General features: G+C 42.3%; 1 protein-coding gene across 1 annotated transcript in view; it reads left to right on the forward strand.

The window, feature by feature from the left end:
- The window catches only part of B3GLCT (beta 3-glucosyltransferase), a 567539-nt gene that overhangs the window by 278885 nt on the left and 274420 nt on the right, over positions 1–14234 (forward strand). The window contains exon 5 of the mRNA XM_075851692.1: positions 3219–3295. Coding sequence (XP_075707807.1) covers positions 3219–3295 — 77 coding nt within the window. The remainder of the gene's footprint in view (positions 1–3218; positions 3296–14234) is intronic.

The following is a 14234-nucleotide window of genomic DNA, read 5'->3' on the forward strand; positions in this document are numbered from 1 at the left end:
ATATCCGAGGAGAATGCACCCACAATACATTTTATTGTCAAAACGCAGGATAATAATTGGCTTAAAGAAAAAAATTTGATATCCCACAAAGTAAACATTATTTTTTTGTGTCCATTCGGCCCCACTGTATATGACCATCTTTGCTTGAGTCTAATCAGGTCTGTTTTTGACAGGAACATGGATAAGAGATGAATCCGCACACACTCTTTGATACAGAAATGGAGCTTGTATGATAACAGGAAATCCGTTTCTCCATAGAGATCAATGATCTGGTTTCATCCTTCAGATTAGAAACATAGATAAGGGGGGAAAGTACAAAAATATGCTTCTTAGGGCCTGTTCTTATCTGCGTTGGAGGCTCTGTTAGGGGTCCACGTTGCAGATTTCACCAAAAATACCAGAAGCAGTAATGTAGCATGCTGCGTTATTGTTTCCGGTAAATCCACGGACACCCCGACGGAACACCTGAAAGTCAAAGGGTTAGGTCGGGCACCGGTTGTCTCCGTTGTTCAACAGAGCCTGCCAAACACAGATGTGAACAGGGCCTGATCCGTTCATTGAAGTTCATAAATTATTTTTTTTAGTATTATTACAAGCCCAATTAACCAATATAACTATTTATTTGGTATTAAACAATGTCAATGGGAAATATCCTACTGTTCTATGTAAGGTTTATTTTAGTAATAGCTCAAAAAATAATGCATCTAATTAGGAAGAATCCAGTTTTTCAAGAAGCAAGGTTTTTCTGTTAATATATACTTGTTCTAGTCTTTTCTAAGATCAAAGTGACCGACCGTGAAGTAAAACTCCCAGTGTCTACCACGCTCCTAATGTGTTTTTGTACAGGAGGGCGATTGAGCATTGGCTCATGTAAGAGGCAGTTGTTACAGTCTGCAAAAAAAGCAAATGAAGTACATTCATTTCTATGGCCCCATGCCCTTGACATGAAGCAGTAGTGCCAGTTCAACTGTGCCAAGTTTCACCCCATGTTAAGAATATATGTACTTTATATGTGTTAATCTAGATCAAGGAAAACTACCGTAAATAGTACAATAAATGAAAATGTATTGTCATATAACATGAACAGTTGTCCAAGGAGTTTACAATCTATTTCTCTTACCATGGGTGTAAATAAGAGTGACAGCGAATACCACCATTTCCTCAGGAAGCCAAATAAAATAAAAGCATATTTTTAAATTAGAGGAGGAAATAATAGCGTCTAAAAAAAATTAGAAACTGAAAAATAAATTACTTTTTAAAAGGCTTTTTTTTGACGTTCTATTTATTAGTCAGGGAATGAAATTCTCGAGGACCCTGCTAAACTACTCCTATCTCAGCTTCCCAGATCTCTGGAGTGTAAAATATTGGGGAGTGGGACACTGGTGTTAATTGGAGGTACACCTTTATCTTTTGAGTAGAACCCCATAGCCCCATGAATGATCAATATATGTAATACTTGCTCCTCGTTCATGAGCAGCCTTTCCACTTCGTGTCTCTGTATGTGATGAACCCCTGGGTTCATCGCTTCAACTACAATGTTTTTGAGCCCTTACTTTACCTTCATGTGCCTCCAATTTGTACATGGGTTTTCTCACATTGATTCTGTGGATTTCTTTTTTTTGTGTGTGAAATTCTCCATCGCATGTCATATTTAACAGGTAATATCCCCTGGAAACGTTGTTTGTGGCAGCATAAAGTGTGCTTACGGCTCCCAACGTGCAAACCATGCATCACCGCATGGGTCTGTGCACACCGTGCGTGTGAGCCCTAATAGGCACTTAATCAAGTGGCTCCACCACAGGCAGAAAGTCCTGTCCGGAGTGGAAGTCAAGGGCCTATTAGGCAACATTCACATGTGCAGCATTTGTAAAGTACGCAGCATTTGCTATTTTGATCTTGATTTGTTCTGGGTTTTAAAGCAAATTTGACTACGGTCAGAGCGGCAATAACACCTCATGTAACACCACCTGTAAATCCATTTTCACGCTTTGGGAAAAAAACGCGTTTTCTACATGTGCTAAACTGTTACCACACCTCTCCTTCAGCCAATGAAAAGGCTACTTTTACTCACAGCTGTTTACCATTGGTTGGGTTGGAGAGGCTGCTGTGCTTACCTGAAAGGTGGGTAAGCTTGTCAGGAGACTTTTTTTTTTTTTCTTTTTCTTTCAGTTTTTATGGCTTTTTTTTGCCGCTATTTTTCTAATCGCAGCAAATATGTTGTGGTTTTGCCGAGATAACTTACTGATATATACAGCATAGAGAAGCGTGATGTGTACAGTTCACACCCTGACACTCAATGTATATATTTAGCAACATACCATCTACTGTGGGGTTGACTAATTTTTTTTTACTGCGAAACCTAATTACTGTGGTCAGTCAGTCCACAGTCTGACTGCAGCGTTTCCACTGCAGTGTGGATTGACTTAAGGGTTTACAGTAAAAGGTGGGATAATTATTAAGGCAGTGCAGCTGCTGGAGTGGCATATTTGTGCCACTGAAGTGACGTATTTTAGGCAAGTAAGGGTGTGTAGCAAAGTGCCAATTTTCTGAGATTCAAGTTTAGTCCAAAACCTGGAATAAGGCGTGATTTGCTAGAGTACGGGAGACATGGGTGGGCTCCCGCTCCATCTAGAAAGTCTAATTAGGCGTCACCTGGGAGACCTCAGTAATTAAACTGTGAGCGCTTCCATCAATGCTTCCAGTCTAGGCAAGGCAAGGCCTTTGGGGGTCACAACCGTGATGGTATGAATGCAATAGCACGTTCGTGTGCATGGGGCCTAAGGCCTCATGCTCATGACTGTGCATTTGCGTCTGAAATTTATCCACATTTTTGCGGATAAATTGCAGATTTATTCATTTCTATGACCCCATGCACACGACCGTGGTTTTCACGGATCCATGCTGGTGCAGTGAATCCGGACCGCAAAAACACGGTACAAGTCTTATTACGGTCCGGATTTGCGGCTTCACTAAACTGGTGAAATCATTTTGTTGTGGATTCTTGAATCCTGATGGTACACGGATGCACAACAAAGGTTTTTTGCGGTCAAATGGACCGCAACAGGTCTGTGTTTTTGCAGGGAGCAAAACCAATGCGTTCGTGTGCATGAGGCCTTAGCTGGAGTAAAAATTATCTGGCCGCCCAAAATGCTTGCTCCCCTAGCCTCACCCTTTGTCTGGTGAAATGTAATCTATTTATGTATATGTTTGCTTTTCAGAAATCTCCCAGAGTGCTGCTGCTTCATGAGGTCGCTGAGAATGAGGGTGCATGGACCGTTCTCCCTGTCATACCATAGTAAGTGTCACATGTAACTGTCAGTTGCTTTATATTGTATGTGCAGTTAGGTCCAGAATTATTTGGACAGTGACACAAGTTTGGCATTTTAGCTGTTTACCAAAACATATTGAATATACAGTTATATAAACAATATGGGCTTAAAGTGCAGACTCACAGCTTTAATTTGAGGGTATATATGTAGCTGCGTCTTTTTCAAGGGACCAAAGGTAATTGGACAATTATCTCAAAAACTATTTAATGTGCTGCATGAGCTATTCCCTCGTTAAGCCATCATCAATTAAGCAGGTAAAAGTTCTGGAGTTGATTCCAGGTGTGGCATTTGCATTTGGAAGGTGTTGCTGTGAACCCACAACATGAGGTCAAAGGAGCTCTCAATGCAAGGGAAACAGACCATCGTTAGGCTGAAAAAAATGAAGAAATCCAGCAGAGAGATAGCACAAATGTTAAGAGTGGTCAAACCAACAGTTTGGTACTTTCTTTAAAAAAAAAAAGTGCACTGGTGAACTCCAAAAGGCCTGGACGTCCACGGACGACAACAGTGGTGGATGATCGCAGAATCCTCTCCGTGGTGAAGAAAAAACGCCTTCACAACATCTACCCAAGTGAAGAACACTCTCCTGGAAGTAGGTGTATCAGTATCTAAGTCTACCATAAAGAGAAGACTTCATGAGAGCAAATACAGAGTGTTCACCACAAGGTGCAAACCATTAATCAGCCTCAAAAATAGAAAGGTCAGATTAGACTTTGCCAAACAACCTGTACCAGAATGATGGGAGGAAGAAAGTATGGAGAAGGCTTGGAACGGCTCATGATCCAAAGCACACCACATCCTCTGTAAAACATGGTGCAGTCACTGTGATGGCATGGGCATGCATGGCTGCCAAAGTCACTGGGTCACTAGTGTTTATTGATGATGTGACTGCAGACAGAAGCAGCCGGATGAATTCTGAAGTGTTCAGGGATTTACTTTCTGCTCAGATTCAACCAAATGCAGCAAGGATGATTGGATGTCGCTTCACAATACAGATGGACAATGACCCAAAACATACTGCGAAAGCAACCCAGGAGTTTTTAAGTCAAAGAAGTGGAATATTCTGCATTGGCCAAGTCAATCACCAGATTTCAACCCGATCGAGCTGCATTTCACTTGCTTAAGACAAAACTTAAGGCAGAAAGACCCACAAACAAGCAACAACTGAAGACTCTGCAGTAAAGGCCGGACAAAGCATCACAAAGGAGGAAACCCAGCTTTTGGTGATGCCCATGGGTTCCAGACTTCAGGCAGTCATGCCTGCAAGGGATTCTCTACAAAGTATAAAAAAACATTTTATTTATGGTAATGTTCATTTGTCCAATTACTTTTGAGCCCCTGAAATGAGGAGGCTGTGTAGAAAAACTTGCAATTCCTAAACATTTCACAGGATATTTTAGTTCAACCCCTTGAATTAAACCTGAAAGTCTCCACTTCAATTCCATCTCGGTTGTTTCATCTCAAATCCAATGTGGTGGCATGCAGAGCTCAAATCATGAAGCTTGTGTCACGACATATCCCTCTGTGTGTCTATACAGTGGGATATGTCACAACCATCTGTCGGTGGTATATACGTCAGGCGTTCCGACGTATACGACCAACATGGTTGCATAATGTAGTGTGAACAGGGGCTTATCTGTTGGGCCCCTTAGCAGTTGCACGTGTGGCATGTCCGCTCCTGAGCTGAGCTATGTTTATATGTCTCAAAAAGTTAATTGTAGGACAATTCATTTAAAGAAAAATATTCAGCATAAATCTTCCTGGAAAAGCAAAATTGTTCAAATCTTCCGTTTTTGATTGCATTGCAGTAAAAAATAGATGTATTTTATATAAAATTGAGTATTGCATTGTAAGACTAGGCAAGCTAGGTAATTTGACTTTACTGTTACCATAAAGAAAATGTGAGTCACAGCTATGTAGCTTCATGAAATGATGGGAAATTCAACAGCCTGGCTGCAGATGATCATTTTCATCAAATCTTTTTAGAACTCTAAGATTATACTGCACCTGAGCAGGAACTATGGATTCGTGAGGGGGGGGGGGGGCAGAAAAAAACACTCTACATAATATATTTTACAGTACTTCTATTTTAATTTAATCAGGGAACTTCTTCCATGCAAAAATAATATACTGAAAACAATGCATTTAGTTTCAATGGTATTTATTATATAAAATAATTTATAAACCGAATACAGAAATCAATTTCCCTACGCAGAGGTAATAACTTTAAAAAAGCTTGAGGCTGAATTCACACTGTTCGCAGTGTCCGCTTGACGTATTCCCCTGGGAAAGCTTCTGCTACATATCCCAAATGTATCCATAGGCCCCCGTTATAGCCAACGGAGACCAAAAGCATCTCCTCTTGGCCTCCCTCAGGCTGTAATACGTCCGCATACTCTTTTTTCAACTATATGGAATAGCGTAGTCTGCTGCGCTATTCCAAACAGAGGCATCCTGCAAAAAAGCCTGGCAGCCTATGGGCGACAAATGCCACTTTATGCCTATACAGTGGAATCCATCAAAGGCAACCGTTAGATGTATACGTCGGGAAACTCTCCGGCTATATACCAACGACGTACAGTGCAAACGCAGTGTGAATAGACCCTAATATCTGCTAATATCAAGAAATTGGCATAACAATCACCATACAATAACCAATATATTTTAAACAATTAACAGATTGGGAATTTCTTCTTTTTAATGTAAAATAAGAAAACAATGTCGGTCGGGTCTTTCAGGTGACCGAGATCACGGCAGGTTCAGCTTTGAGATTCCAGTTTTAGAAATAAAACCTTAAAGGCTATGTACACATTTGAGGGCATTTTTTTATTTTTTTATAAATAGATCAGTTAGTGTAACTTTGTAATTAGTCTTTATTAAAAATATGTTTTCCTTTTGGAGATACAGCTGCTTTGTATTCTCTATACAGAACAACTGTATTGTTCGTTTTACAATGAATTAGTCAGTCCTGCGGACCTGACGGGTTCAGTGTCGGCGATACACGCAGGATCCACCTGTAATCGATCACATCTAAGTTATGAACTTAGATGTGATAGTTTACAGGTGAATCCTGCATGTTACAGACGGACCCGCGGAACAGCTGTATCTCCAAAAGTAAAACTATTTTTTAATGTAGACTAATAACAAAGTTACACTACTCACACTGACTAATCTATAAATTTAAAAAAATAAAAATGCCTTCAAAGGTGTTCATAGCCTTTAAAGTTGGAGCCTTCGAATGAAAGGTCTATTATGACAGAAAACATTGTAATATGATAAACTGGGGGACCAGGGTTGCCATATCTTCAAGTATCTCTTAATTGTGTCAGTGGTAGTTAGGGCTGGGCAATTAATCGGAAAACAAACCTGAAACCGGAATTCAGCGCATTTAACCGACGTCATCGTGCGCATTTCGTATTTTGTCCCCCCTCCCCAGTTTCAACTGTATTTGCGTCCTCAGGATGCAGTAGAATAAACTCAGCCATGTGTGTATGTGAGGGTGGGGGTATTTCCCCTCAATGAGCATACAGTACAGCATACAGTTGCTTGTAACACATCTCTCACAAGAGGTACAACCACACATCAAAATGTGCGGACAGTAGGGCATGACCACCAAGTACCGTACGCTGTGCCCAGCAGGGGCGTCGCTGAAATCGGGCCTTCAGGGCCCAAGCCCCGGATCTTAGGCCCAGATCCCCGGCGACTGGCACATTCGTGTCACAGCGGTCGCAATTGCGACTGGGCTGCAGCCGCCTGCACTGCATCTGTAAAAATTACTATAGTAACCGGGGCCTATGTAATCAAATACAAGAGCCCCTGTTTCTATACTAACGACACATTCTTACCCATCTTCCTTCCTGAGCGCAGCTGTAGTCCTGACGTCTTCTTGCGTCATGACGCTGTGCGCCGTGGATGATGTTACGACGATAGGTCGTGTTGGGACATCCGGTGCACCCGGAGCCGAAGAGGAGGTAAGTGTAACGTTACGGTCTGATGGGGTGCTGTATCTAAGCCTGCTTTGTGGTAGGCTTAGATACACGGTCTAACAGACCGTATCACACATGGACCCTGTATCTTTGCCTTCCATGTTAGGCTTAGTTACAAGGCCCCAGCAGACCGTAATCTTATACAGTATAAGATTACTGTCTGTCCGTGTCCATTACTAAGGTGGGGCTTAGTGTTCGTCAGTGCAGAGGCTAACGCTAACCTCCATTATTACACTGGTACACACTGTCACCAGGGGTATTGGGAAGAGCCGGGTATGATCCAGTACCCGGTTATCTGTAGTCATGGTCGAGCCACGGGGTGGCCGCAGGCTGGCATTATGAGGCTGGGAAAGGCCAGAAACAGTGGCCCTTCCCCGCCTGGTAATGCTGGGCTGCTGCTATGTTGTATCTGGCAGACTATGAAAATTGTGGGGGGACCCCACATCATTTTTTTTTTATTTACTTATTTATTAAATAAATAATTGGAAAAAACTACATGCCCCCCCCCCCCCATTTTTCATAGCCGGCCATATACAACACAGCATCAGCAGGCTAGCATTACCAGGGTGGGAAGGGCTATTGTTTCTTCTTACTGTTTCAGCCTAATAACACCAGCCTGTGGCCACCCCAGTGCCCAACTATCACTACGGATGGTCGGGTACTGGATCGTTCCCAGCACCACTGGTGACGGTGGGTACCGGGGTAATAATGGGGGTTTGTGTTAGCCTCTGCAACGGCTAATACTATGCCCCGCCTTAGTAATGGACACTGTCAATCATCCAGCAACTATAAATAAGGCAGTAGTAATAAAGTTTTAAAAAAATACATAGACGTAGAAAAAATAGGTTTATTGAAATAAAAAACACCCGACACAACCCTCATTAACCATTTTATTGAGAATAAAAAAAGCCTTCATCGAAGTACTCCTCGAAACCCACGTAGTCAAACGACCGAACCTGTAAAAAAACACAAACATACAAAAAAAATTTGGAACACATAAAAAAGCAAAACAATTATTATTCTTACCTTTCCTGGGTCGAGCGCTGGAGCCACAATGTCAGCGAGTTAGGCCCTATATCTAAGCCTATCATGTGTGATACTGTCTGCTGAACCACTATATCTATTCCTATCCATAGCTATAGGGTCAGAGTGCTACAGTCTATCGTGTGATAATGTCTGCTGGGGCCATGTATCTAAACCTATCATGTATAATACTGTCTGCTGAGACAAGGTGGGTATGTGGGTCTACCTACAGGGGACTACATGGCACTGTCTATAAGTGGGGCTGTGACACTATATAAAGGGGGCGTTGTGTGGGGAACGCTCTACAGGTGTGTTTGATTAGAGCCACGAGACATAACTTTGCTTGGGGCCCCAGAAATGCCAATTCCCCTGAGGGTTAGTAGAAGGGTACTTACTGGTGGGGCCCTGTATCGAAGGCCACATTCACACGAGCATGACAGATTAATGCGTGTAAAAACGCGACTAAATCTGGTCACGTGCGTTGCGTTTTGCATCAGTGTGCTTTGCGTGAGGCATGTGTATTTCACACGCTTCCACCACTTTTTTTTCAGTGTAATTGATGCGTGAAACACGGACAGCACTGATGTCGTCCGTGTGCTGTTCCGTGGTTTTAACGCACCCATTGACTTCAATGGGTGACTAGGTGGGTGAAAATGCACCAATATAGGATATGCAGTGAGTTTCACACAACGGACACTCGCTGTGTGAAAACTCATGCAAGTGTGAATAGCCCCATTAAAATAAACAGGTCCGTGTGCTGTGCATTATTTCAACACACAGCCCACGGACGAGATTCACGCTCATCTGAATGAGCCCTAAGTCTCATGTGTGATACTGTCTGCTGGGACCATGTATTTAAGCCTATCATGTGTGATACGGTCTGCTGAGAGAATGCATCCAATTCTATCTAACGGTGTAGCTATATGAGCCTTAGTCTTATAGATATGCCATCTCCGATATATATGTAAAAATAATATATATTTTTATGGGGGGTGGGGGTAAATATGTGTCTCGGAGCTTGTGCCCTAGGAACGCCCCTGGTGCCCAGTATGTCACAACCTCGGAAGTATGTGAGGGGCACAGCTGGATAAATGTTATGAATTCTATCTTGTACTACATAGGCCCTATAAACAATTTTCAGAGAAGTTTCTGTAAGGAAGACTTGCCTCTGCTCAGCGTATCACACATTGTATGCCATAATGAGATGTGTAGTTGAGCACCCATATCCTCCTACCATTTTCACGAAAACTGGAGTTCACCGTTAACTGGTGAAGCATTCAGCAAATCATACAATGCAGTGTTACGGGACTTGCAAAGGATGGTGTGGACCCCCTGTTAAACCAAGGGATTTGCTTGGGGCTAATCCAGGTATTCACCCTTTAACCCCTATACACGAATCTAGACTTCGCTGCTAAGAATCCCCAGGTTGTTACCCCCAGAGTAGTCTCCCTTGGCAACCACCGATGTAAACATTCGTAGTGCAAAAACAATAGACAATATGCAGGGTCAAGTATGTTGTGTGTATATAGCGTAGGTCAGGGCAGACATGCATTCATTTTTAGCAGGGCGAAAGGTCAGGGCAGGCGGCAGAGTGTTATCACAGGTATCAAGCAAGAGGTCAAGTCATGTGGCAGGCATGAATGGTGAAATTACAGGGAAAGGTCAATCACAGGAAATACAAACTAACCATAATACATGGTGTTACTAGCAAACTAGGAGGAACCTAATTGTTGAGGCGATGACTACACGAATTAGGGTTTCTTTATACCTTGGAAAGTTGGGGGGATAATTTGGCGTGCAATGCCCCCTTAAGGAAAGAAGGGTCAGCGCACGCGCGCTAGGAAATGCAGAGGTGCAAGAGGTGAGCGGCGGCAATGGAGGCTGTGACCAGACCGGAGTGAAGGAGGGATGCGGTGCCAGCCAGCAGGGTGGCAGGGAGCGCTGGCTGTTATAGATAGTAGAACTACTCAGGAGGAAGTAACCACCAATTTTTGGAGCATTAATGCAGACTCCAAAAGATGGGAGAATTAATATAATAGTTTCTTTAGGTTGATGAGTGACGTCACTGGCTGGGTTAGGGTTAAGAAGAGGTCATCCGCAAAAAGACTTGATGATATTATAGACAGATGTAATTGCATCCAGCGTCACAAGAAGAGCCGGGCACAATAGACATCCCTGGTGAGTCCCTTCTTAATGGAGGAGGGTTCAGGACTGGTAGTAGGGAATTTGAGATAAATTGCAGAGGGCTTCTACAAAATGCCCTTCGAAGCCTATCCAGAAGAGCATGGCAAAGCAATATTTCCAAGACAGACTATCAAGGGCCTTCTCTATAACAAGGGCTATGTAAGTTAGTGCAATGGCATTGAAATTTTCCCAGTGGATGAAGTTCAACATTTTTCTGATATTATCTCTAACTTGGTCGCTGTGAACCTAGGTTGGTAGTAGTGTGTTTAATCTGTGTGCCAATTATCGGGCAAGCGAGCGTTCACAGAATGCTTGTTCCCGATCATTGCCCTGTGTAAACAGGGCAACGATCAGCCGATGAACGAGCAAACACTAGTTCATCGGCTAATCGTATTGTTTATACAGCCAAAATTATTATCGTTTTAGACCGCACATCTCCCTGTGTAAAGACATACTGACATGGGAGACATGCTGCCAACAGGACAGAAATGTATGGGAATGAGCGATCATAGTAACAAATGTTCGTCCCCATTCATGACTCCTTGTGAATGGTGCAAATGAGCGCCAATCAACAAGCTGTCTCATTGATTGCTCGTTTGCACGGCCCACGTCGAGCTGTGTAGGAGCACCCGGTCATGAAAATATTTGCGTCCACAATTGGGTGCAGTGGTCACGTGATGACGCGGAACATTATTGCTGGAGGCCAGGTCTACAAAGACTGGTGGGGATGAGGGAAGCGTTGCCATGGGAGCATCAGTTGAGGTGAGTATATTTTTTATTTTTATATATTTTTTAAACTATATGGACCTGCTGATTTTTTTGCAAATCCGCACGTAATCCATGGCAAAATTCTCAACAATAGGGGAATTCAATGGGTGAAATCCGCAACAAATCCATGCACTTTCCACATCATAAATTGACATGCCTCATGTTGAAAAATCTGCATGGTGTGTCAATTTTTGCGCTGAGAATTTCGGCAGCATACGAATGAGATTTGGTTAAATCTCTTTTACTTTGCTACTACTATATTACGCTGTAGATTTTCCAACTGCAAATCCGCAGCAAATTTGCTACGTGTGAACAAATTTCAAATAATTGCATAAGTTCTACATGGGGGAAAAAAACACACTTTTTAGATTGTGTGGATTGAAAATTTGTCTATCTGCATTGCTATATATATTTGAATAGGAAGTACAATTTTTGTACCTAAACAAACAATATTTATTTTATTCTAGTAGATTGTATGCAGAATAGTGTCTATACTAGAGTGATTTAAAGGGATTTCCCCATTTGAGACATTTATGACATATCCACAGGATATGCCATAAATGTCAGATAGATGCAGCTCCCACCTCTGTGACCCGCACGTACTCTATTTCTAGAACGGATCCCCCTAAACCCCCTCCTATCTTTCTCTGATCCCGCTGCCTTTTGTAATTTCCAACCATGTTAGAAGAAAACCGCATAGCTCGTTGAGCTACGCTGTTTCCATAACTCCTATAGAAGTGAAAGGCAGTTAAAGAAGCAGCGTAGCCATAAATGTCCCTGATGGGAAAACTCCTTTAACATATTTTATAGGAACCTGCAGCATATGAAGACAGAAAAGAATTGTTCTGTAATATAAGTTTTTTTAAATGAGGTGTTTTTCACATTTTCAGAATATTCAAAATTTCGGGACTATCGGAAACTGGATTCCATTACCTTTACTGTATTTGTGAGCTTGAATATTATATTTATTATTTGTTAATGTTTACTGTCTTCTTCTATGAAAAATAAACAAGATTGATCCGGAGTATATTTATAAAAAATAACTTTTACTTAAATTTCTTTAAAACATAAGCATTTTTGCGACGTGCGCATAAATTCAATTCATTCGTCACAGTTGTATGCAATTTTTCATGTATTTTTTCAGTATGCATATACAACAATATTGAAGACAGCAAAAATAGTCCACCTTTTAGGGTTTCCTAATCCATATAGTTTCAATAATTTGTTAATTTCAGAGGTTCTCTCATAAGCACTTAGATGCTCTGTTTGTCATATAGGATATACAGGAGACATAAGATTTTTTCGGGCAGTTGCCCTCCTACCCCTTTATTTGTGGGATGATGGTGTTCCTTTCAGGAGTTGTCTGTAAAATCCTGGATTTAGTTGGACCTCTGAAGTAAGGTAATTTTTCTCCCAATTTCTCTCCCAACGCGTTTCCTCTGACCCATTGATTCATCAGGGGAGATAGGTCATGAATGCTGCTTCGTCCTATTCCTTGGGAAGCTGCATGAAAATTAGATGTAGCTGTCTTGTAAAAAATGTAGTTTGCTGTCAGCAAAACATGCTTGCAGTGGCAAGAGAATGGCCTCTCGGTTTGGAGGCAGAGTATCGGCGTCTGGTCCTGACGCCTGCTGTCACTACACTGAAGGATTCCCTGTCTCTTTTTATATAATCCATTTCCCTCCCACCCATACACACCTCCCAGGTGTGACACACCTCCCCAGTGACGTGTTTAGAAGAGGTAGGGGGGGGTGTGTACTGAAGGGGGCGGGGACCCGCAGCGCCGCCGCCGCCGCTTTCCCTGTGTCACCTCAGACACAGGGAAATCTTCCCTTGTGTCGGCGGCGGCGGCGCTGCGGGTCCCCGCCCCCTTCAGTACACACACACCCCCCTACCTCTTCTAAACACGTCACTGGGGAGGTGTGTGACACCTGGGAGGTGTGTATGGGTGGGAGGGAAATGGATTATATAAAAAGAGACAGGGAATCCTTCAGTGTAGTGACAGCAGGCGTCAGGACCAGACGCCGATACTCTGCCTCCAAACCGAGAGGCCATTCTCTTGCCACTGCAAGCATGTTTTGCTGACAGCAAACTACATTTTTTACAAGACAGCTACATCTAATTTTCATGCAGCTTCCCAAGGAATAGGACGAAGCAGCATTCATGACCTATCTCCCCTGATGAATCAATGGGTCAGAGGAAACGCGTTGGGAGAGAAATTGGGAGAAAAATTACCTTACTTCAGAGGTCCAACTAAATCCAGGATTTTACAGACAACTCCTGAAAGGAACACCATCATCCCACAAATAAAGGGGTAGGAGGGCAACTGCCCGAAAAAATCTTATGTCTCCTGTATATCCTATATGACAAACAGAGCATCTAAGTGCTTATGAGAGAACCTCTGAAATTAACAAATTATTGAAACTATATGGATTAGGAAACCCTAAAAGGTGGACTATTTTTGCTGTCTTCAATATTGTTGTATATGCATACTGAAAAAATACATGAAAAATTGCATACAACTGTGACGAATGAATTGAATTTATGCGCACATGTCGCAAAAATGCTTATGTTTTAAAGAAATTTAAGTAAAAGTTATTTTTTATAAATCTACTCCGGATCAATCTTGTTTATTTGTTATAATTTACGGAGAATACTTGCTAAGCCAACATTGTCTAGGTGGTAGACGATATACAATACCACGAATATATATTACTGTTTTCTTCTATGAAAATAAATTATATAAAAATAGGAATTGTAGATGTACAGATTCGGTTATAAACAGTGGCGATTAGTGTTTCTAATGGGGCCCATCCTCCAGCTATGTAGATAATGACCGCCTATACGTGTTTTCACGGCGGACATTAAGGGTACTTATGCCAGAGCGCCGCCTTTTCACGGCCCTTTGGCACAAGACAGCGCCCCCGGGAGGTGCTTAATTCCA

The sequence above is a fragment of the Rhinoderma darwinii genome, chromosome 2 (genome assembly GCF_050947455.1).
Source record: "Rhinoderma darwinii isolate aRhiDar2 chromosome 2, aRhiDar2.hap1, whole genome shotgun sequence".
NCBI lineage: Eukaryota > Metazoa > Chordata > Amphibia > Anura > Rhinodermatidae > Rhinoderma > Rhinoderma darwinii.